The 24,376-nt window shown below is 42.2% G+C and overlaps 2 protein-coding genes across 12 annotated transcripts in view; one reads left to right on the top strand and one right to left on the bottom strand.

The window, feature by feature from the left end:
- LOC110517311 (VPS9 domain-containing protein 1) overlaps window positions 1-9,844 on the bottom strand; it is a 32,779-nt gene extending 22,935 nt beyond the window's left edge. For 7 of the 11 annotated variants that reach the window (XR_002472594.3, XR_002472598.3, XR_016490538.1 and 4 more), the window contains exons 1-12: window positions 9,487-9,844; window positions 9,015-9,087; window positions 8,189-8,368; window positions 7,943-8,105; window positions 7,495-7,609; window positions 5,096-5,158; window positions 4,662-4,714; window positions 4,047-4,134; window positions 3,857-3,942; window positions 3,274-3,740; window positions 3,047-3,176; window positions 1,679-1,884 (exon numbers count right to left, since the gene is read on the bottom strand). Coding sequence is in view for 6 of the 11 variants with exons in the window: in XM_090215475.1 (XP_090071601.1) it covers window positions 1,679-1,884; window positions 3,047-3,176; window positions 3,274-3,740; window positions 3,857-3,942; window positions 4,047-4,134; window positions 4,662-4,714; window positions 5,096-5,158; window positions 7,495-7,609; window positions 7,943-8,105; window positions 8,189-8,368; window positions 9,015-9,087; window positions 9,487-9,633 (1,771 nt within the window). In the remaining 5 variants the exon portion in view is untranslated. Of the gene's footprint in view, window positions 1-1,678; window positions 1,885-3,046; window positions 3,177-3,273; window positions 3,741-3,856; window positions 3,943-4,046; window positions 4,135-4,661; window positions 4,757-5,066; window positions 5,159-6,555; window positions 6,882-7,494; window positions 7,610-7,942; window positions 8,106-8,188; window positions 8,369-9,014; window positions 9,088-9,486 lie in introns of those variants that run through there. The other 4 variants (XM_090215639.1, XR_016490548.1, XM_090215694.1 and 1 more) reach the window with 4 other exon arrangements.
- A 9-nt stretch (window positions 9,845-9,853) lies between these two features.
- znf276 (zinc finger protein 276) lies at window positions 9,854-23,237 on the top strand. Its single transcript, XM_021595392.3, has 11 exons — window positions 9,854-10,764; window positions 10,899-11,214; window positions 11,331-11,377; window positions 11,484-11,834; window positions 12,012-12,093; window positions 12,192-12,275; window positions 12,475-12,591; window positions 12,726-12,801; window positions 12,903-13,020; window positions 13,533-13,632; window positions 20,777-23,237. The coding sequence occupies exons 1-11, from the start codon at window positions 10,494-10,496 to the stop codon at window positions 21,042-21,044; spliced, it is 1,830 nt and encodes a 609-aa protein (XP_021451067.1). The 5' UTR covers window positions 9,854-10,493; the 3' UTR covers window positions 21,045-23,237.
- Window positions 23,238-24,376: the final 1,139 nt, after the last annotated feature.

Genomic DNA, 24,376 nt, shown 5'->3' with positions numbered 1-24,376 from the left:
AACACATACAGTTGAAGTCGGAAGTTTACATACACTTAGGTTGGAGTCATTAAAACTCGTTTTTCAACCACTCCACAAATTTCTTGATAACAAAAAATTGTTTTGGCAAGTCGGTTATGACATCTACTTTGTGCATGACAAGTAATTGTTCCAACAATTGTTTAGACAGATTATTTAACTTATTTCACTCCAGAAAATGTCATGGCTTGAGAGGTGTACCTGTGGATGTATTTCAAGGCCTACGTTCAAACTCAGTGCCTCCTTGCTTGACATCATGGGAAAATCAAAAGAAATCAGCCAAGACCTCAAAAAAATTGTAGACCTCCACAAGTCTGGTTCATCCTTGGGAGCAATTTCCAAATGCCTGAAGGTACCACGTTCATCTATACAAACAATAGTACGCAAGCATAAACACCATGGGACCACGCAGCTGTCATACCACTCAGGAAGGAGACGCATTCTGTCTCCTAGAGATGAACGTACTTTGGTGAGAAAAGTGCAAATCAATCCCAGAATAACAGCAAAGGACCCTGTGAAGATGCGTGAGGAAACAGGTACAAAGTATCTATATCCACAGTAAAACGAGTCCTATATTGACATAACCTGAAAGTTCGGTCAGCAAGGAAGAAGCCACTGCTCCAAAACCGCCATTAAAAGCCAGACTACGGTTTGCAACTGCATATGGGGACAAAGATCAGACTTTTTTGGAGAAATGTCCTCTGGTCTGAAAAAAAAAATACAACTGTTTGGCCATAATGACCATCGTTATGTTTGGAGGAAAAGGGGGGATGCTTGCAAGCCGAAGAACACCATCCCAACTGTGAAGCACGGGAGTGGCAGCATCATGTTGTGGGGGTGCTTTTCTGCAGGAGGGACTGTTGCACTTCAGAAAATAGATGGCATCATGAGATAGGAAAATTATGTGGATATATTGAAGCAACATCTCAAGACATCAGTCAGGAAGTTAAAGTTGGTCGCAAATGGGTCTTCCAAATGGACAATGACCCCAAGCATACTTCCAAAGTTGTGGCAAAATGGCTTAAGGACAACAAAGTAAAAAAAAAAAATTGTGGGCAGAACTGAAAAAGTGTGTGCGAGCAAGGAGGCCTTAAAACCTGACTCAGTTGCACCAGCTCTGTCAGGAGGAATGGGCCAAAATGCACCCAACTTATTGTGGGAAGCTTATGGAAGGCTACCAGAAACATTTGACCCAAGCTAAACAATTTAAAGGCAATGCTACCAAATACACTCAATTAGTATGTAAACTTCTGACCCAATGGGAATGTGATAAAATAAATAAAAGCTGAAATAAATCACTCTGCTATTATTCTGGCATTTCACATTCTTAAAATAAAGTGGTGATCCTAACTGACCTAAAACAGGGAATTTTTACAAGGATTAAATGTCAGGAATTGTGAACAAACTGAGTTTAAATGTATTTGGCTAAGGTGTATGTAAGCTTCCAACTGTAGGCATATGGAAATCATCAATAACATCACACAAACAAGTCAAAACAGATTCCAGCCTGTCTGAAATAAAATAACATTGTGTATTGGATGTTATTGGAGCAGAGAAACATGGGTTTTCCCCCCAATTAAATGCTTCTGCGGTATGAGCAATGTAAAGAACACTTCCCACACTATCATTGTCCAGTGAGGGTCTTGAGGGTCTCACTCACCAATGCACTCCAGCTTTCTCTGGGGACAGCAATCTTTGCACAGCAAGCGAAGCTCTTGCACTGCCGAGTCATAGGGGTAGGAACCATGCAGCATGACAGGGTCCTGGGGGTACAGTTTCGATGCGACACCAACATCACCAGGTGAGGCATCCCGATACAGCCTCATACTTGACTCAAAGGACAGCTCCCTCTCTCTGTGGACCTTCCTTCATAGTCCAGGACACAAAAAACAAGAGGTAACCATGCCAAATCAACAAGTAGTGTGACATGACTGACACCAGCTTCACACTGAACTACCTTTCTAAATGGACATTAGATTGAATACATCAAGGAACGGTTGAATCACAGGTCTGTTAATCATCTCACTACACTGATATGCATAATCAACCATACAGCAGGCTAATAGGAGAAGAGAGAACAGTTTCTAGTTGTAGCATAGTGACGCCATCTACCGACCACTGCCTGACATCCAACTCCTTTTGCAAACAAGAATCTTTTACTAGGGATGTGCACGGTTATTCGAATATCAAATATCCGAACCGACGTTAGTATTCAAATTCTTGTGTTATTTTTATAGGCCTATTTTAACACTGAAAATGCTTTTTCTAAACGTAAATAACAAATCCATGTGACATTGTTACATATAGGATATACCATGACATTTAAAATGATTAATTTAATAAAACAAACTTTTCAATGTAGGTTTTATGCCGTGCACCCCATAAAAAAGACCGCTAGCCAACTGGTAACCTTCACATGTGTATCTTGTTGTTTATGTTAGCTAATTAAATTCAGCAGAGGCTTAAAGTGTAGCAAGTGGAGTGATAGTTCACTAACGCAATGCAAGATGCAATAAAATCACGGAATGAAAAGTTAGCGAAATGAGAAGGAGTAGGCTACCACTGAGCAACCAACAGGTAAGCGGTTGTTTTATCTGAATGGAGTTGGGGAGAAAGCGGCATATGGCCTCAATTAGCCTAGTTAACTATATATGGTTAGCTTCTCTAGGCTACTCTAGTCAAGACAGGCACTGTTATATGGGATGATAAATAACATTGTGGCTGCTACAAGTTAGCTAGTCTTGGCTGTCACCGAGTTGCCTTGGCGCCTCTCCCTCTCCCTTTGTCTGCTCTCCCTCTCACACACACTGTCCCCTCCGCAGCTTAGGCAATAGAGTGCCAGCAGTCCTTAGGTTAAGACCGTAAGATGTATAAAAAAAAAACACATGTAATTCGAATATCTGGATATCCTACAGAAATGTATGATACTATTCGAATAGTGAAATTATTTCAAAACCCCAATCACTAGTTTTTGCCACAAAATATGGGCAAGTGATCATAACTGCAACAAAAAAAAATAGAAGATTACCTGAAGAGAGCCAACAAAGAGCTCCAGAGGGGAGTGAAGAAGGCTTCTTCTATGCTGGCCACACACAGGTCCTTAGAACTGGCTGTGTTCAGACACTCAAAGGAGAGAAGACATAGCGACAGCAGTTGATCTGCAACAAAGTTATTTTCATACATTTCCCTCAACAATTAGAAAACACTGCAAAACATGAGGTCTACTACATAGTACATTTTAACAGTCATACTAACCAATGGCAATATGGATGTCCTTCACAATAGCCTTGAGGTGTTCTTTGAGATCACGCATCTCCAAGTCTTGAACGAGAGGCTCCTCCTGATCCAACTGTGACTGTTCAAAGGTCACGTCAGGGTCCCCATGTGATGGAGCCCAGTCCAGCTGTGTCAGAAACTGCTCCAGATCCTCAAACGAATTCTCCCTGTCCAGTGTATGGGGCCCATCACTATCCTCCTCGTTAGCAATATGGTCATGGGAGAAGGAGATATTGAGAGAGGCATCGGAGGACATACTGTGGCCCACTTCGGATTTTGACACGTTCTGATGAGAGTCTGACATCAACAGGCTCTGGGCGCTGTGGGAGGGTTTCATGGGCAGGGCAGGACTTGTAGGGAGACTCTTACTCACGATTGGGTAGAGCCTGTTGTAAACTCTGTACTGGAGCCTTTTCAGTAGCATCATCACAGGGTGGTCTGGACAGCTAGGATACACACAAAGCACACAAAAATGACTCCTCTATTCAAAAGGATATTAAGCAACATTATGTATGGAAAAATATAGAACTAGGACTGCCTTGTGCTGCCTCGTGTTTAGTACCTGAGAAGACATGAAACAAGGCCGGACACCAATGTGGGATCATCAGGATTTTTCTTAATGTTGGCTTTCCATAGCTTGGGCCAGTCCTATAAGTCAAACATACACAGGATGAGGACAACTCGACAGGAAACACTAAAGTTCACTTATCGATACAATGACTTGTCAAGTTGTCACTGCACTTTGAACTCACATGATCTTGTTCATATTCCAAAACATTTGTGTACAAAACACGTTGCTCCTGTTCTTCTGCAGTAATTGTTCCAGATGCGGCAAATCTCCTGCATACAGCATAGACACGTAGATTTTTTTTATTTAACTGGGCAAGTCAGTTAAGAACAGATTCTTATTTATAATGACGGCCTACACCGGCCAACGATGGGCCCTATGGGACTCCCAATCACAGCCGCTTGTGATACAGCCTGGAATCGAACCAGGGTGTCTGTAGTGACGCCTCAAGCACTCAGATGCAGTGCCTTAGACCCCTGTGCCAATCAGTAGCCCTTACTCAGATACATGGATGCAACTGGAGCTCAGCTCCAAGCACCATTTCAATTACTTTCATACTACATATCAGAAGACTTAAATTAAGGGTGGATTGAGTGTTTAATGAGGGGAGATGGTTCTGAAGTATTCTAAACTTAACTGCAAATACACAAGTATCAGGTTTCTGTTCTTATTCCAATTACTACAAAGTAGCAGCACTTACACTACAGACATTACTTATGCGGTTAGACTGTAAAGCCATACAACAGTCTTGAACTGTGATGTGTACCAAGTTCTACTGTCAGAGGGGACAAATGCTCACCTGTTGGCCTCCTCCTGCAGCCGCAGTCTCCTCTCCTCCATCTTCCTTTGTAGCTTCACATGTATTAAGGAACCCTTCCCAAATGTCCACTGGATCTAAACATAAAACAGCAGCTCACCCCAAAGCTACATGCCTATCCCCATGGTAACCAATAGCATAAATTCTCTCAAAAGGTAGCTACTTTCAAACAACACTAACAGGTCAGTCACTATAATAGATGTAGCTTTAGGGTCCTCTTATGACTCAGTTACAGGAGACATAACATGGGGTGTCTGGAATGTGTTTACCAAGGATCACAGGTAAAGCTCATTCAGCCATGATGCCATAATTTGGATCCTGGTGTAACTTAATCAAGTGGACATTCTTACCCAATTGACTCCTAGACTTATATAATATCAAACTGACCCCGAAAGTCCACATTAGCAGAAGGATACAGCATCTTGCCTGGCCTTGGCAATGATTAGGTTCTCCATCATCTGCCTCTGAAGAGAGAGTGTCTGCGTTGAAAGAAAATGTATTAATATTTTACATTTCCAGACTACTTCTAGAGATGTTACATACATGTCAGAAATGTCCTAATTACATTGTGAGAGAGATAAGACAAGTAATATTTCCCAGGAGGAAGAATTCTAGTTGAAAAGGTAAACATAAAATGTTATCACCTCAACACTACAACCAGTAATTGCCTGAGGTAGGCTGACTGTTGGCCGATTGCATATATAGCTCATCGGGGTCTGAACAACAACTTAATTGGTTAAGGGTTGTCAGTTATTGCACTTGAGTAAGCTCCTGGAGAGGTCACTTCTACTGGGTCGTTCCACCTCAAAAAGCACAAGAAATGATTGACCCCCCGCGTTGTGTCATGTTTGCTGGATGTCCTTTGGGTGGTGGACCATTTTTGATACACACGGGGATACTGTTGAGTGTGAAAAACCCAGCAGCGTTGCAGTTCTTGACACACATACCGGTGCGCCTGGCACCTACTACCATACCCTGTTCAAAGGGACTTAAATATTTAATTTTGCCCATTCAACCTCAATGGCACACATATAAAATCCATGTCTCAGTTGTCTCAAGGCTTAAGAAAATCCTTATTTAACCTGTCTCCTCCCCTTCAGCTACACTGATTGAATCAGATTTAACAAGTGACATCAATAAGGGTTCATAGACTGACCAGGTGAATCCAGGTGAAAGCTAAGTGATGGAAAGAGCAGGTTTTCTTAATGTTTTGTACACTCAGTGTATAATACCTCATAAATATATAACTGGACCAAACTTTTTCTAACAATGAGTTAGACATGAAGAATACAAAGAAATTGTCAAAAGCCCAAGACCATCCTATGATGGTGCCACGTTGAAAAATCACTGCGATCTTCAGTAAGGCCATTCTACTGTCAATGTTTGCGAAGGAGATTGCATGGCTGTGTGTTCGATTTTATGTGTGGCTGAAATAGCCGAATTCACTCATTTGAAGGGTTGTCCACATACGTGTGTGTGTGTGTGTATATATATATATATATATATATATATATATATATATATATATATATATATATATATATATATATATATATATATATATATATATATATATATATATATATATATATATATATATATATATATACAAATAAAACTCTCATTGGGAACATCCTACTACTAAATCAAACCAAAGTTTGTCACGTGCGCCGAATACAACAGGTGTAGTAGACCTTACAATGAAACGCTTACTAGTCACCCTGTGAGTACATGTGCAGTAGTCTGTGCTACTGGTGCTTTCACGACAACTGAGAACCTCGAAGAGTTCTCTTGAACGCACTCAAATCTGAGATTTCCGAGTTCCCAGTTGTAAAACGTAATTGAAACAATTAAACTACACGGACATAAAAAGTACCTTCACAAATTCCTTCAGTTTTTCCCACTGAGCCCGCAGATCCATTTGGCCGTTATGTCGCCGAAACATTCTTTGCATCTAAATCGTGTGATTTTTTTTGTTCTAAGCGACTAAAGCGCGTGGAAGTGTCAAACTAGTATTCCTTGAAGGACACGACAACGCGATCATGAAGAGGAAGAAAAAAAACTGCCAGCTGTAGTTTGTATTCTGACCGTATTTCGCCTCAATCTCTAACCTTTGAGTGAGTCACTAATCCTGTTGATTTCGGAACTAAAACTCGAATCCAAAAATAACGTGTGGCGCGCCAAATAAAGTCCAAACGAATCGATTCCCTAATCACCTTGAAGGGGCGTGAACCTTGTATCGGTTCACATGCCACTAGTCTCGTGCATGCATGCGATTGTGCTTCAATGCAAAACCCAGAGTATTATATTTAAAAATAAATATGAAATAGATAAATCAATGAGTACACTTGCGTCAAGCATGAATAATTTCTTATTTTCCATGTTATCAGTCTACTTCATTCGAAACAGTTTTCTGCAAGTCTACTGCTCTAAATACCCACCATAGCAGGGTCCCAGAACTGATGGACATAATTCATGTAGAAGAAACATGATGCTGAGTTCTTGTTGGATCCAACTCCGCCTCATACCAACATCAGATGGTACTCATGTGTGTGTGACTCATGTTTGTGTGTCAAACTCATTTGTAGTGGATATAACAGCTGTGTGAATCTCACAACCTTTCTGCTTTGCTTCGGTGTTCTACTGTAATCTGACACACAACTGTGAATTAAAATAGCAGCCAGTTAATTTACAAGATCCCTCAATTTATCCAACTTTGGGGATATTCTAAAATCATGGTTGCAATGTAAAGTTTGGTTAAACTAAATGTGGTGTCTCTTTGGTATAAGTGAATAACACACAAACAAAGACTGACCAGGGAAGTCTTCTGTGTACGGGCCTGTGCAGGGGGGAGTCGGGCCAGACGAGCTTCATAATTTTCTTTCAACTTCTGGTTCAACCGCGAGGCCTCCTCTATGGGTGTAAGCTCCCTTTAATACACACAAAAACATACAAAAATGTTTAGTCACATGTTACCAAAGGTATAAAATATATCAAGTCTATGACTGCGGTGGCTTACAATGTGAATTTCAGTTCTGCACTATTTGAATACTCTGTATTAAATCAACTCTGTATTAATCATCGACCTCTTTAACAAAGTTCTACGGTGACAACCATTCATTGATAAGAGTGACTTCTGATGTAGGCATCTCATGAATACTGTAACCAGAGAGCGTCCTTCTATTTCACTGAGTGGTTATTTCTAGAACTCTCCTTTTTGTCCCTTGATTGTTTAGTCCCCAGTTTCTCTGACAACAACTCACTTCCTGGTATCCTGCGACTCCACTATCTGCAAACTCTGGAAGATTTCTGGGGGCAGGAAGGTGATGACCTCCCCTCCACCCTCAGAGAGAACTTTGCGCTGTCCAGGCCTGGGGTTATGTTTAGGCCCCGAGTAAATAACCGGCTCTTGTGGTTGTGGCGAAACTGGAGGAGAGACAGGAGGTTGACACGTTTTGGGAAAAAGTCATTTGAAAAACGTTGCAAAATTTGGGGCTAAATATATTTACCAATCTTTCCAGGGCTTACTGCTAAGGCTGTGGTCAGGCTGAGTGCTGCCAAGTTGATAGGTGTCATGTAGGAGATAGGGGTTGCAGGTTCATCTCTCCTTCCTATGAAGGAGGACTTGGCTCTCTCCAAACACTGCTCAGCCAGCTTCAACATCTTTTCCACCTCTACTATCTCTCCCTCTGGACGAGTAAAGAAAATCAAAACATTTTACAACTGGTAACCACTTCCCACTGCAACTAAATTAAAACAATCGATGCTAAGAACTGATTAAATCTCAGTATCTACATCATCGAGGTTGATACAGTCATCCTTTAGTGTTGATTATTTCAGGAGGGAGTAAATTAATCAATGTGTGAGGTAATCCTGTGATTGTCTACAAACAAACACAGTCAACTACTTACTCCGGGACTTGTTCAATTGTTTATTTTCTACCTTCTAAAACAGTGTTTCCCAAACCTTGTCCTCGAGTACCCCCAACAGTAGACATGTTTATTGTAACCCTGGACAAGCACACCTGATTCAACTAATCATCAAGCCCTCAATGAGTTGAATGAGGTGTGTTTGTCAAGGGCTACTGTTGGGGGTACTCAAGGACCAGGGTTGGGAAATACTGTTCTAAAATGACTTATAGACCTGCCTTGGCAGCTTTGAGTGGAGAAAGAGATGACAAACGTCATAGTATCTTGATTGAGCTTAGATGTCTTTATGCTCAGTGACTGCCAGGCATAAAGATGTAGTTACAGTCCCATCCTGAAAGCACCATAACCTCTTGAATGAAATGAGATGTATTTAGTTTTGCATAATGGAATATTGTCCTCATCTTACGCCTAGATACAGCATCCTCCAAAAGTGAGTGGGTGATGAAGTTGATACTCCTCAAGTATTCACAGTAAGCTTCCTAGAGAAAAAAGAAAGCTGTAAACTTACAAGTAGGCTACTGTAGAAACATAATAGTATTACAAAAGAGATAATAGCACATTATGCCAACTAGCTACTGTAACAAGTGATGCTGCATTGTTTACGTCATCAACGAAGCATATCTCGTGGCTATAAAACTCGTTCACCACTGTAATTCTAAATCAAACCTTACAAAAAAAGATCGCAGTTTTGAAACGGCTGTTGACTGTGGTATTTTGGACGCATAACTGCAGTCGAACTGCAATTATACTGTAACTGCAGTCACACAAAACATATTGCAGTAAAATATATATACATTTTGGAGGCAGGATTTGCAGCATTGTGAAGTTATACTGCACTCTGACTCAATCTTTTTTTCGTAAACTTGACATTAGAATACCTTATGTCGGTTCCCTGCGTCCAATTGTATAGCCACTTTAGCTATTTTCATGGCATGCTGAAGGGGCTTCATGTCAGCGCTAGCTGCTGCCATGGTGGTGGTGGTTGTTGTTGTTGTGACCAATCGTTCCGGATGTAAACTCTGCATGAACGAACGGAAGTATATATTTCAACAGCCGCAAGATGGCGCTCCAGATTTTTTTTTAATAACTAACCCAAGATAGAACACAGCCTGTCAGATCCAATGGGAAACAAATAGTCTTAGTGGGAAGAACAAGCAGGGAGGGGTCAGAGCCAAGCATGAGCGAGAAAGAGCCTATTGCTGTGTTCTGGAACGTTTTCTACTATTGATAGGGAACGCCTACTCTGTGAAGTGCGCGTGTGCAAGAACTCAACTTGGCCTTTGCACTCCTAAACATAGCGATTTTTTTATTGAAAGGGGTAAAGTCTACAAAGAATTGTCCACTCTGTTCGTAACCAATTTTAGTGTTGGTAATATAAAACTGTAGTGAGATCAAATGTTTCATTGATGAGAACATTTGCAGAATGTCGGTCAAAATCCATCTCGTTCATATTCTCCCACTACCGGCCAGTTACCATATTTGGTAGTGAGTGGAAACGCCAACCGGATGCTTCACATTTATAAATCTGGTGAAATATCTGTCTTATTGTTCTATCTGCGTTATTATTATTATTTTTGACTACTTCCGGGTTTCGTGTTTCAATAGAAACCGCTTCCTGTTCGTGCTTTACGATAGTCGATTTAACAGTAACACAATATGTATATTTTACTAAACCACCAACCAACTAAATGTTAAAACTACAAATGACTGCTAGAATTTGAGGCGAATCGTGTTCTCCTCATTGGAAGTCGCAGCTGCAGGTTTCAAATCAACTTTTGGTTTTAAACAGCTATACTGATAACAGCGCTCCCCATGTAAGACTCAAGTTACTTTGAAAGCTACTGCCACATTATATTGACAGGACTTTTCTTAAGGACTCTGTGTAATGAAGAAGCGAGGGAGACGAGCGCGGCTAACCGATGTGGCAGCAGGACAGAGAAGCCAGACTCAGTCAGTGGCTGGGGTCAAGAAACCTGCTGGGCGACGAGAAAGACCAAAGAATGCTGTGAAAACAACTCCACCATCAGTTGCATGTGATGGAGGTTTCGAGGATGTTGGTCCAAGTGACAGATCTGCAAGATTACAATTGAGCACAACCGTGTCAGTTGTGGAGATAGAAGGGGAGGAGCATCCAGAGAATAGATCAAAGAAATCAGGTGAGTCCCCTGCAAAATTCTTGATAGATCAGTCTAGATTGAGGTTAATGACGGTTGTCATGTGTTTTTATTTCCACAAGGTAAAGGATCAGCTCTTACACTTTCTCAAATGCAACCTCTGACTCTTCCTACAGGTATGGCCAGACTCAGCACTGCATTCTGTCGACTCTGTCATGGAAAGTTCTCACCTCGGAGGCTGCGGCATGCCTTTGACAAGTGGCCAGGAGAGCTGGCGGGGGTCCCTGACCAGACAGAGCCAGCCCAGTCGCCCCTGCTTTTCTACACAGACTTTCAGCGCCTAGTGGGAGTGCCACTGAACCGTGACCCACGTCTCTCACAATTCGTCTGCAAGAACTGCCACACAAAATTCTACAAGTGCCACACTATCCTGCTCACATTTCTGCAGAGGGTAAACCTCTTGCCATCTGTGAATGTGCCCACCAGAGACAGGTGAGGACAAATGTGAGCAACTGTAATGTCACAGGGTAGAGAGTGGCAATTGTAAACCTATAGGAGGGTCAGTAATGAGCTGTGAAACCAAAACATGATGTTGATTTTGGTTTCAGGAAAAGTTCAGAGTGCTCTCAATCAACAGTGCGTCCCAGCTTGTTGTGTAAGTAGATACATTCCATCAGGACAAGATGATTACCAGATTTTGATACGCAGAGATAACCCCTTGCTAAATGTCCCATTTCTCTTTCCTCCAACCTGACAACCAGCCATCCCAACCATCCCCTCCGATCCCAAGTGTCTCCACAGCCTGGTGTCCTGGGCCCACCACCATGCAGGAGACTGCCGCTCCTGCCCTGACCTGAAAGAAGTGCTGGAGGGGCAGTGCTGGGGCTCAGTAAGGGCTGTCTGGGAGTGTGTGGCTGGACATAGTTACATGATGGACACACAGACCAGAGCAAATCCTGGACACACTGGGTGTGATCCCCTACTGGAAGCTGAGGAGCAGCCCAGAGGGAACCGAAACCCTGTCAACACCACCATGCCCCTGGCCAGTCCAGGTGCTACCCCACAGACTCCGAGTTCCATCAACACTGATGCTACTACCACTAGTGTAGATGGTGAGACAGCTTTTGGTGCCTCAAAGTTACGCTGAGAAACAGGAACACACCGTATTTAATTTCAGTATTCAATTAAATATAGTCTTGACTGCATTGAAATGTGACTCTTTGTAGGTGGTTACCATCTTAAGGTCTGGTGCCAGTCCAAATTCATTTGTTTGACCCTATTGTTCCTAGAATTTCTCTTTGCTAAGGCGACACCCTGCCCTGCACCTGCCCCACTCGTGGACAGGACAGGTGACATTGACCTATATGACCGGTGAGTACCAACAATGACACACATGGTTCAAGTTTTACAGTTCTGGGAAGTTCAGATTTGTTAAACTATAGGCTGTGTGTGTTCATGTGAAACCTTAGGAACATGTCCAGTGAGGATGAGTTGGAAGATAAAAGGAAAAGTGGATCCTCTGATGAATTATTTGAACCATACCCAGAAAAGAAGTGAGTGGATTGATGTGGGTTCTAGCTATTTTACATATCAAAGCAAAATAATGTACATGGAACAATTCTTATTGATACACACAGTAATAACATAGTAACACATAAGTGGACAGTAAGAGCACTTATCAGAGAAAAATTGGTAGCGGAAAAAAGGGCAGCAAATGCATGAGTGTTTTCTCCCCTTTCCCATGGCTTGCAGAGTTGCCTCCCCGAAGAAGAGAACCAGAAGAAAAGAAGCAAAAACTCCCAAGGAGCCTAAAGTTAGAAAGAAGCCAGGACCCAAGCCTGGCTGGAAGAAGCCAATCAAGTCAGAAAGGTACGGTAGAAGCTGTCCGAGGGCCAAAGCACCAGATCTTTGTAGTAGAACAGATGTTAAAATCTTGAATTGGAGTGTAGCTGGTAGTGGAGAGTAATACATGTGAAATATCCATGTTTGTTTTTTGTTTTCAGAGAGGAGCTGCCCAATATCTACAAATGTCCATACCAAGGCTGCTCAGCTGTGTACCGAGGAGCAGACGGCATGAAGGTCAGATACAAGTCATCCTTACGGCACTGCTTATCCTCTTATGAACATTTCTATTAATACATAAGTGTTTTCTGAAGGCTGTTTTTATCTGTGGGGTACAGAAACACATTAAGGAACACCATGAAGAGATCCGTGAGCGACCCTGCCCTCACCCTGGCTGCAACAAGGTCTTCATGATTGACCGCTACCTGCAGCGACACGTGAAACTAATCCACACAGGTAGGTTTGGACTGGCTAATACTGAGGACTAAGGCTAATTTCTTTGTGCCATGGTCAAACATATAGTGCAATATAGGGATTAGGGTGCCGTTTGGGCGCAACATGAGAGATGTTTGTGTGCTTGTATTAAAGGCCCAGTGCAGTAAAATGTGATTTTCCTGTTTTATATTTGTATAATAATACTGTGAAATTGTGAAAATTATGATGCCCTTTTAGTGTAAGAGCTGTTTGAAAAGACCGCCTGTTTTGGTGGGGTGGAGTTTTGGCCTGCCTAGTGACATCACAAGCCAGTGAATTATTTAAGAGTTTCAAACCTCTGACAGTTTTCAGTTTTCCCCTCCCCACTCAGATCACTCCCAAACAGTCCAAGCAAAATTATTGCTTGAGAAATTGGTCTTTGCGACAATGTTAGTTGAAACAATCACAGTAAGGTACTTAATTGCTACCCAGAAATGATTTGATATTGAGATAAAAATGGCTGCATTGGACCTTTAAGTTTGACCCTTTTCCAGAGGTGAGGAACTACATCTGTGACCAGTGTGGTCAGACCTTCAAGCAGAGGAAGCACCTGTCTGTGCACCAGATGCGCCACTCAGGGGTCAAGCCACTACAGTAAGTACAGAGGGACATAAAGCTCATATCAGGAGGCAAGGTTCTGCTGGTTTATGTGTTGCGAGGGGTTCAAGCACTGATGAGTCTGTCAGACTGTAGCCAAGACTTTGATTACAGTGCATTCGGAAAGTCTTTAGACCCCTTCCTTTTTCCACATTTTGTTACAGCCTCAGACCCTTTGCTATGAGACTCGAAATTGAGCTCAGGTGCATCCTGTTTCCTTTGATCATCCTTGAAATGTTTCTCCAACTTGATTGGAGTCCACCTGTGGTAAATTCAATTGATTGGACATGATTTGGAAAGGCACACACCTGTCTATATAAGGTCGCACAGTGCATGTCAAAGCAAAAATCAAGGAATGAGGTCTAAGGAATTATCCGTAGAGCTCGAGACAGGATTGTGTCGAGGAACAAATATGGGGAAGGGTACCACAAACTGTTTTTGCTTTGTCATTATGGGGTATTGTGTGTAGATTGATGAAAGAAAAAAACTATTTAATACATTTTAGAATAAGGCTAGCGTAACAGAATGTGGAAAAAGTCAAGGGGTCAGAATTCTTTACGAATGCACTGAATGTGGTATGATTTGGGTTAATAAGAATTAATGAAAGGAGGAATTGGGACTTAATAAGGACATATATACCTCTTTGCCATAATCCCTGATGCAGTAAAACATTTAAAACATTGAATATGAAGTAAGCTTTGACATATTTGAATGCAATCCATTACCTCTTTGTTTGTCTGAATTTCTGGGTTTTACTCTCCATCCAAGCTTTTGGGAGAGCGCATGGTACTCTTGATTTGTGACACCCTCAAATTAAAAGTTATTTGTCACATGCGCCAAATACTGCAGGTGTAGGCAGTCGAGGTCGACCGATTAATCGGCATGGCTGATTTTAATTAGGGCCGATTCCAAGTTTTCATAAATCGGTAATCAGCATTTTTGGACGCCGATTATGGCCGATTACATTGCAATCCACGAGGAAATTGCATGGCAGGCTGACCACCTGTTACACGAGTGCAGCAAGGTAAGTTGATAGCTAGCATTAAACTTGTCTTTTAAAAAACAATCAATCTTCACATTCACTAGTTAACTACACATGGTTGATGATATTACTAGGTTAACTAGGTTGTCTTGCGTTGCATATAATCAATGCAGTGGCTGTTAATTTATCGAATTACAGCCTACTTCAACTAAGCCAAACGGGTGATTTAACAAAAGCGCATTGCTGAAAAAAAGCACAATCTTTGCACAAATGTACCTAACCATAACAATTGTTTACGGACAGATTAATTCACTGTATCACAATTCCAGTGCGTCAGAAGTTTACATACAAAGTTGACTGCTTTTAAACAGCTTGGAAAATTCCAGAAAATTATGTCATGGCTTTAGAAGATTCTGATAGGCTAATTGACATCATTTGAGTCAATTGGAGGTTTACCTGTGGATGTATTTCAAGGCCTACCTTCAAACTCAGTGTTTCTGCTTGACATGGGAAAATCAAAAGAAATCAGCCAAGACCTCAGAAAACAAATTGTAGACCTCCACAAGTCTGGTTCATCCTTGGGAGCTATTTCCAAATGCCTGAAGGTACCATGTTCATCTGTACTAACAATAGTACGCAAGTATAAACACCATGGGACCACGCAGCCGTCATACCGCTCAGGAAGGAGACGCGTTCTGTCTCCTAGAGATGAACGTACTTTGGTACAAAAAGTGCAAATCAATCCCAGAATAACAGCAAAGGACCTTGTGAAGATGCTGGAGGAAACCGGTACAAAAGTATCTGTATCCACAGTAAAATGAGTCCTCTATGTCATCATAACCTGAAAGGCCACTCAGCAAGGAAGAAGCCACTGCTCCAAAACCTCCATAAAAAAGCCAGACTACGGTTTGCAACTGCACATGGGGACAAAGAGCATACCTTTGGGAGAAATGTCCTCTGGTCTGTTGAAAGAAAAATAGAACTGTGTGGCCATAATGACCATCGTTATGTTTGGAGGAAAAAGGGGGAGGCTTGCAAGAGCGAAGAATACCACCCAACTGTGTAGCACGGGGGTGGCAGCATCATGTTGTGGGGGTGCTTTGCTGCATGAGGGACTGGTGCACTTCACCTTCAGATGGCATCATGAGGATGGAAAATTATGTGGATATATTGAAGCAATATTTCAAGACATCAGTCAGGAAGTTAAAGCTTGGTCGCAAATGGGTCTTCCAAATGGACAATGACCCCAAGCATACTTCCGAAGTTGTGGAAAAATGGCTTAAGGACAACAAAGTCAAGGAATTGGAGTGGCCATCACAAAGCCCCGACCTCAATCCCATAGAGAATTTGTGGGCAGAACTAAAAAAGCGTGTGCGAGCAAGGAGGCCGACAAACCTGACTCCGTTACACCAGCTCTGTCAGGAGAAATGGGCCAAAATTCACCCAACTAATTGTGGGAAGCTTGTGGAAGGCTACCAGAAACGTTTGACCCAAGTTAAACAATTTAAAGGCAATGCTACCAAATACTAATTGAGTGTATGTCAACTTCTGACCCACTGGGAATGTGATGAAAGAAATCGTTCTCTCTATTATTCTGACATTTCACATTCTTAAAATAAAGTGGTGATCCTAACTGACCTAAGACAGGGAATATTTACTATGATTAAATGTCAGGAATTGTGAATAAACTGAGTTTTTAAATGTATTTGGCTAAGGTAAACTTCCGACTTCAACTGTATATATTTTTAAACCTGCATATTTAGTTAAAATAAATTAATGTTAGCAGGCATTATTAACTAGGGAAATTGTGTCAAGTGCAAGCAGAGTCACGGTATATGCAATAGTTTTTGCCGCCTGGCTCTTTGCGAACTAATTTACATTACATTGAAGGTTGTGCAATGTAACAGCAATATTTAGACTTAGGGTATTTCACTGAAATAATAAACATTTTGTTTTCGAAATTATAGTTTCCGGATTTGACCATATTAATGGCCCAAGGCTCATATTTGATAGAGCAGTCTGACTGAGCGGCGGTAGGCAGCAGCAGGCTTGTAAGCATTAATTCAAACTTTACTGAGTTTGCCAGCAGCTCGTAGCAATGCTTGAAGCACAGCGCTGTTTCTGACTTCAAGCCTATCAACTCCTGAGATTAGGCTGGCAATACTAAAGTGCCTATTAGAACATCCAATAGTCAAAGGTATATGAAATACAAATGGTATAAGAGAAATAGTTGATGCGTCATAATTCCTATAATAGCTACAACCTAAAACTTCTTAACTGGGAATATTAAAAAACTGGGAATATTGAACCACCAGCTTGCATATGTTCTGAGCAAGGAACTTAAACGTCAGCTTTTTGTTACATGGCACATATTGCACTTTTACTTACTTCTCCAACACTGTTTTTGCATTATTTAAACCAAATTGAGCATGTTTACTTTATTTGAGACTAAATAGATTTTATTTCTGTATTATATTAAGTTCAAATAAACGTTTTCAGTATTGTTGGAATTGTCATTATTACAAATGTATAAATAAATAAAAATTGGCCCACCATAACAATTACGAGGCTATATACAGGAGGTATCGGTACCAAGTTAATGTGCAGGGGTATGGATTATTTGGGGTAATTGACATCATATGTACATGTAGGTAGGGGTAAAGTGACTGCATAGATAATAAACCGCGAGTAGCAGCAGCGTAAAAAAGGTGGTCAATGTAAATAGTACGGGTAGCCATTTGATTAACTGTTCAGCATTTAGATGGCTTGGTGCTAGACGCTGTTAAGGAGCCTTTTGGACTTAGACTTGGCTCTCCGGGTACCACTTGCTATGCGGTAGCAGAGAAAACAGTCTAGAACCTGGGTGGCTAGAGTCTGACCATTTTTAGGGCCTTCCTCTGACACCGCCTGGTATAGAGGTCCTGGATGGCACGAAGCTTGGCCCCAGTGATGTATTGGGCCGTACGCACTACCCTCTAGCGCCTTGCGGTCGGGCAGTTGCCATACCAGTCAGGATGATCTCGATGGTGCAGCTGTATAACTTTTTTAGGATCTGAGGACCCATGCAAAATCTTTTCAGTCTCCTGAGGGGGAATAGTTTTTGTCGTGCCCTCTTCACTACTCTCTTGGTGTGTTTGGACCATGATGGTTTGTTGGTGATGTGTACACCAAGGAACTTGAAGCTATCGCCCTGCTCCACTACAGCCCTGTTGATGATGTGAATGGGGGCATGCTCGGCCCTCCTCTTCCTGTAGTCCACGAACAGCTCCTTTGTCTTGCTCACATTGAGGGAGAAGTTGTTGTCCTGGCACCACACTGCCAGGTCTCTAACCTCCCAATAGGCTGTCGCAACGTTGTCAATGATCAGGCCTGCCACCATTGTGTTGTCAGCAAACTTAATGGTGTTGGAGTCGTGCTTGGCCACGCAGTCGTGGGTGAACATAGTGTACAGGAGGGGACTGAGCACGCAGCCCTGAGGAGCCCCCGTGTTGACGATCAGTATGGCAGATGTGGTGTTGCCTGCCCTTACCACCTGGGGGAGGCCCGTCAGGAAGTCTAGGATCCAGTTGCAGAGGGAGGTGTTTAGTCCCCGGGTCCTTAGCTGAGTGATGAGCTTTGAGGACACTATGGTGTTGAATGCTGAGCTGTAGTCAATGAACAGCATTCTCACGTACAGTACCAGTCAAATGTTTGAACACACCTACTCATTCCAGGATTTTTCTATGTTTTTACTATTTTCTACATTGTAGAATAATAGAAGACATCAAAACTATGAAATAACACATATGGAATCATGTAGTAACCAAAAAGTGTTAAACAAATCAAAATATATTTAATATTCTTCGAAGTAGTCGCCCTTTGCCTTGACAGCTTTGCATTCTCTCACCCAGCTTCATGAGGTAGTCACCTGTAATGCATTTCAATTAACAGGTGTGCCTTGTTAAAGTTAATTTGTGGAATTTCTTTCCTTTTTAACGAGTTTGAGCCGATCAATTGTGTTGTGACAAGGTAAGGGTGGTATACAGAAGATAGCCCTATTTGGTAAAACACCAAGTCCATATTATGGTAAGAACACCTCAAATAAGCAACGAGAAACTACAGTCCATCATTACTTTAAGACATGAAGGTCAGTCAATACGGAACATTTCAAGAACTTTGACAGTTTCTTCAAGTGCAGTTGCAAAAACCATCAAGCGCTATGATGAAACTGGCTCTCACAGCAAAGGAAGACCCAGAGTTACCTATGCTGCAGAGGATAAGTTCATTAGAGTTAAATGCACCTCAGATTGCAGCCCAAATAAAAGTAACAGACACATCAACTGTTCAGAGACTGAGTGAATCAGGCCTTCATGGTCGAATTGCTGCAAAGAAACCACTCAAAGGACACCAATCAGAAGAAGAGACTTGTTCGGACCAAGAAACACAAACAATGGACATTAGACCAGTGCAAATCTGTGCTTTTGGTCTGATGAGTCCAAATTTGAGATTCTTGGTGAACGGATGATCTCCGCATGTGTGGTTCCCAACGTGAAGCATGGAGGAGGTGGTGTGGGGGGTGCTTTGCTGATGACACAGTCTGTGATTTATTTAGAATTCAAGGCACACTTAACCAGCATGGCTACCACAGCATTCTGCAGTGATATCACATCAGAGGGACTAAGCGCCAACCAATCTTTTGTTTTTCAACCTGATAATGAACACACCAAAACACACCTCCAGGCTGAGTAAGAGCTACAGTGCCTTGCGAAAGTATTCGGCCCCCTTGAACTTTGCAACCTTTTGTCACATTTCAGGCTTCAAACATAAAGATATAAAACTGTATTTTTTTGTGAAGAATCAACAACGAGTGGGACACAATCATGAAGTGGAACGACATTTATTGGATATTTCAAACTTTTTTAACAAACCAAAAACTGAAAAATTGGCCGTGCAAAATTATTCAGCCCCCTTAAGTTAATACTTTGTAGCGCCACCTTTTGCTGCGATTACAGCTGTAAGTCGCTTGGGGTATGTCTATCAGTTTTGCACATCGAGAGACTGACATTTTTTCCCATTCCTCCTTGCAAAACAGCTCGAGCTCAGTGAGGTTGGATGGAGAGCATTTGTGAACAGCAGTTTTCAGTTCTTTCCACAGATTCTCGATTGGATTCAGGTCTGGACTTTGCCTTGGCCATTCTAACACCTGGATATGTTTATTTTTTAACCATTCCATTGTAGATTTTGCTTTATGTTTTGGATCATTGTCTTGTTGGAAGACAAATCTCCGTCCCAGTCTCAGGTCTTTTGCAGACTCCATCAGGTTTTCTTCCAGAATGGCCCTGTATTTGGCTCCATCAATCTTCCCATCAATTTTAACCATCTTCCCTGTCCCTGCTGAAGAAAAGTTTTTTTTTTACTTATGGTTCACTGCATGAAAATCAGTCAGTCACCTTATTCATAATCCAACATATTATCCACATGTGCTATATCCACATCATATATAGTACCAGTCAAAAGTTTGGACACCTATTTGTAATCCGTAATAGTTTGCAAGCCCTGCCACATCCGATGAGTATCAGAGCCGGTGTAGTAGGATTCAATTTTAGTCCTGTATTAACACTTTGCATGTTTGATGGTTCATCGGAGGACATAGCGGGATTTCTTAAAAGGTGTCCGGATTAGTGTCCCACTTCTTGAAAGCGGCAGCCCAAGCCTTTATCTCAGTGAGGATGTTGCCTGTAATCCATGGCTTCTGGTTGGGATACGTGCGTACAATTTCTGTGGGGACGACGTCATCATTGCACTTATTGATGAAGCTGGTGACTGATGTGGTATACTCCTCAATGCCATTGGTTGAATCCTGGAACATATTCCAGTCTGTGCTAGCAAAACAGTCACATACTATCCTGCTTTGGTTTTTGCTTGTAATCAGGAGGATAGAATTATGGTCTATTATGATTTGCCAAATGGAGGGCGAGGAAGAGCTTTGTATGCGTGTGGAGTAAAGGTGGCCTAGAGTTTATTTCCTCTGGTTGCACATGTGACATGCTGATAGAAATGAGGTGAAACAGATTTAAGTTTTCCTGCATTAAAGTCCCCGACCACTAGGTGCGTGGCTTCTGGATGAGCATTTTCTTGTTTGGTTATGGTCTCACTAAACCTTTTTATCTTCACTTTCAGGTGCGAAGTGTGTGGTTTCCAGTGCCGCCAGAGAGCATCGCTAAAGTACCACATGACTAAACACAAGGCAGAAGCTGATCTGGAATTTGCATGCAAACTGTGTGGAAAGCGCTTTGAGAAGGCCCACAACCTCAACGTCCACATGTCCATGGTGCATCCCCTCACACTAGCAGCTGCTGGAGGAAACATCGACAGCCCCTCCAACCCTGCTATCACCAACATAGAGACCATCACAGAGACTGGGGCACTGAACCCTTACAGCAGTTGACCGACTTGATTAGGCCTGTGACCCTCAAGGAGATATAACAACCACAAAGTCTAACAGGGCTAGGGAACTAGATTCAGCTGCGGGACGATTTCTGTCTGAGAGAGCCAGTACATAATTCTAACTTTGTACAACTGCAAATGGTCCACAACTAAGGCAAAAAAATCACTTGCAGGATGTTTTTGGCCTGCCAGCCGCCTGTTGCTGACCCCTGGTCTATAAGGAGTCTGGTGTAAAATGGTCATGGCTAATGTGACTAATTAACTTGAGGTAGAGAATAAGGTTAATAAGTTATACGTGCACTATGTATAGATGACAGTACGTCTAAAATGAGCACAGCTAGCGGATCCTCTTTCAAAGCCAGGTAAGCTGTGTGATACTTATTTTAGTGTTGTACTGCTCTATAATTATATCCTTAAGGCAACATTATCATGTAGCTAGCCAAGTATATTCTTCATGGGAGAACAAAGATCAAGTTTTCAAACTCCCCCATACATATATTGTTCATGAAGGAAGGCAAGTTGTCATGATTCAAGGAAGCCACGGGTGTGCCTGTAGCCCCATATATTTCTCTCACACACACACAGTCCATTCTGAAAGTATTCAGACCCCTTCTCCACATTTTGTTACTTTACAGCCTTATTCTAAAATGTATTAAATAAATACAAATCCTCAATCTACACACAATACCCCATAATGACAAAGCAAAAAAAGGTTTTTAAAATGTTTGTTATATATACATAAGTATTCAGGCCCTTTGCTATGAGACTCGAAATTGAGCTCGGGTGCATCTTGTTTCCATTGATCATCCTTGAGATATTTCTACAACTAGGTTGAAGGAATTGTCTGTAGAGCTCTGAGACAGGATTTTGTTGAGAGACGGATCTGGGTAATGGTACCAAAACATTTCTGCAGCATTGATGGTCCCCAAGAACACAGTGGCCTCAGTCATTCTTAAATGGAAGAAGTTTGGAACCACCAAAACGCTTCCTTGAGCTGGCCGCCCAGCCAAACTGAGCAATTCGGGGAGAAGGGCCTTGGTCAGTGAGGTGACCAAGAACCTGCTGGTCACTCTGACAGAGCTCCGGAGTTCCTCTGTGTTGATTGGAGAAGCTTCCAGAAGGAAAACCATCTCTGCAGAACTCCACAAATTTCCTTTATGGTAGAGTGGCCAGATGGAAGCCACTCCTCAGTAAAAGGCACATGAGAGCCTGCTTGTAGTTTGCCAAAAGGCACCTAAAGACTCTCAGACCATGAGAAACAACATTTTCTGGTCTGATGAAACCAAGATTGAACTCTTTGACCTGAATGTCAAGTCTGGAGGAAACCTGGCACCATCCCTACGGTGAAGCATGGTGGTGGCAGATTCATGCGGTGGGCATGTTTTTTAGCAGCTGAACTGGGAGACTAGTCAGGATCGAGGGAAAGATGAACGGAGGAAAGTACAGAGATCGTTGATGAAAACCTGCTCCAGAGCGCTCAGGACCTCAGACTGGGATGAAGGTTCACCTTTCAACAGGACAACGACCCTACGCACACAGCCAGGACCGGACTTGAACCTGATCGAACATCTCTGTAGAGACCTGAAACTAGATGTGCAGTCCCCATCCAACCCGACAGAGCTTGAAAGGATCTGCAGAGAAGAATGGGAGAAACTCCCCAAATACAGGTGTGCCAAGCTTGTTGCGTCATACCCAAGAAGACTCAAGGCTGTAAATGCTGCCAAAGGTGCTTCAACAACATACTGAGTAAAGGGTCTGAATACTTATGTAAACGTGATACATATTTTTTGCTTTGTCATTGTGTGTAGATTGAAGGGGGGAAACTATTTAATCCATTTTAGAATAAGGCTAACGTAACAAAATATGAAAAAAGTCAAGGTGTCTGAATACTTTCCTAACGCAGAGGAAGTCCAACTCTTGGCTGAGGCTGGAAGGGCTGAGTTGAAAGATCAGAGCTGCTTCCAGGTCAACACATAAGACCTCCAGCTAAGGAACAGGGGGGAGAGAGAGAGGGTCACTCAATAGGGTATTGTGTGGGTCAAAGAAAGTACAATGGTATATCAATCTGCCGTGTTTTGAGAGCCATTGGTAAAAAGCAGTCTGACATGAGGTAAAGCCCAGAAAGTTATCATAGGCTGTATTTGTGTAATGTTTGATGTTTGTGAAATCCTAATAAATGTATCATTATGTCATATCCAGCTGATTTCAACCCAGTCCTACTCTCTGGGCTACAGACTGAGATCAGCCTTGCTCTGGGTGGTCAGTGCACAAATGTGTTACCTGGTTCAGCTGATGTTGAGACAGTGAGGTTGGGGATGTCAGAGCGTCTTCAGAAGTACCTACTGGGTCCGGGTCAGAATCTGGGAGGGGTCCATCTGCGAGACCAAAACACAGATTCAGAAAAATGCTACTGTCAGTAGTTTGTTGACCCCATACCAGTCAACCATAGTGTAGATGTATGATTATTAAACATGATTATCTGTGCCTTTTTTGTGAATCAAAGTAAGCTCACCTCATCAGTTGGGTGCTCGGTCACAGGGAAAGAAGTCTGGCCATCCATAAAGAGCTTGATAAAGGATGAGTAGCAGAGCACAGGAACCCTGGGCCTTCAATGTACTCTCCAACATCTCAGAGTTAAGATGGGGGACCAGGCTGGAAGGGAAACAGAACACAATACACATACAGAACTCGCATATGAACAAGAAAATGGATAACACAGGACAACACTGACAGTTTGACCAAGTAAATATATCTGTAAAATGATAGACGCATCAGTCTTGTGTCTTCCTCTGTTACCATGGCTACAGGCTGGTATGGGCCTTGTTCTTGATTTTTTTAAATTATATATAAATACCCAATATAGCATCAGACACAAAATGTTGTATGATAAACATTACAGTTATGTGGTGTTTTAGTCTGTTGAATATATTACTATTACATTGTTTAGTATGTAGGGCTAGGAGTTCCCTGACCACGTAACCTAACCAGGAAAATATCCTGGCATTGACTAAATCCCACAGCGCCCCCACCTTTCCCACCCACACTACTAGCACTGACTTTGAGGAAAATGTACTTACTATAACTGTGATATTTGGGTGTCTTAAGATGAATGCACTGACAAATTGCTCTGGATAAGAGCATCTGCTATATGCCAAAAATGTGTAAAAGTACCTAGGGTGTGAGAAAAATTGTGAGGAGGTCGATCACACAGAGGAAGAGCAGAAACACCAGCAGCTGGGGAGAAATGGCAGCAGAAGGAGACGTGAGCCTACATGCCAGTTTCCACAATTAATTACTTAAAAGGGAGTCTCGTGACAATGATCACGTCTCTAA

Source organism: Oncorhynchus mykiss, chromosome 1 (assembly GCF_057628025.1).
Source record: "Oncorhynchus mykiss isolate SJ-2025 chromosome 1, ASM5762802v1, whole genome shotgun sequence".
In the NCBI taxonomy this organism is placed as follows: Eukaryota; Metazoa; Chordata; class Actinopteri; order Salmoniformes; family Salmonidae; genus Oncorhynchus; species Oncorhynchus mykiss.
Note: the sequence above shows the minus strand (reverse complement) of the source record. Positions and strands in the feature narration are given on the sequence as shown.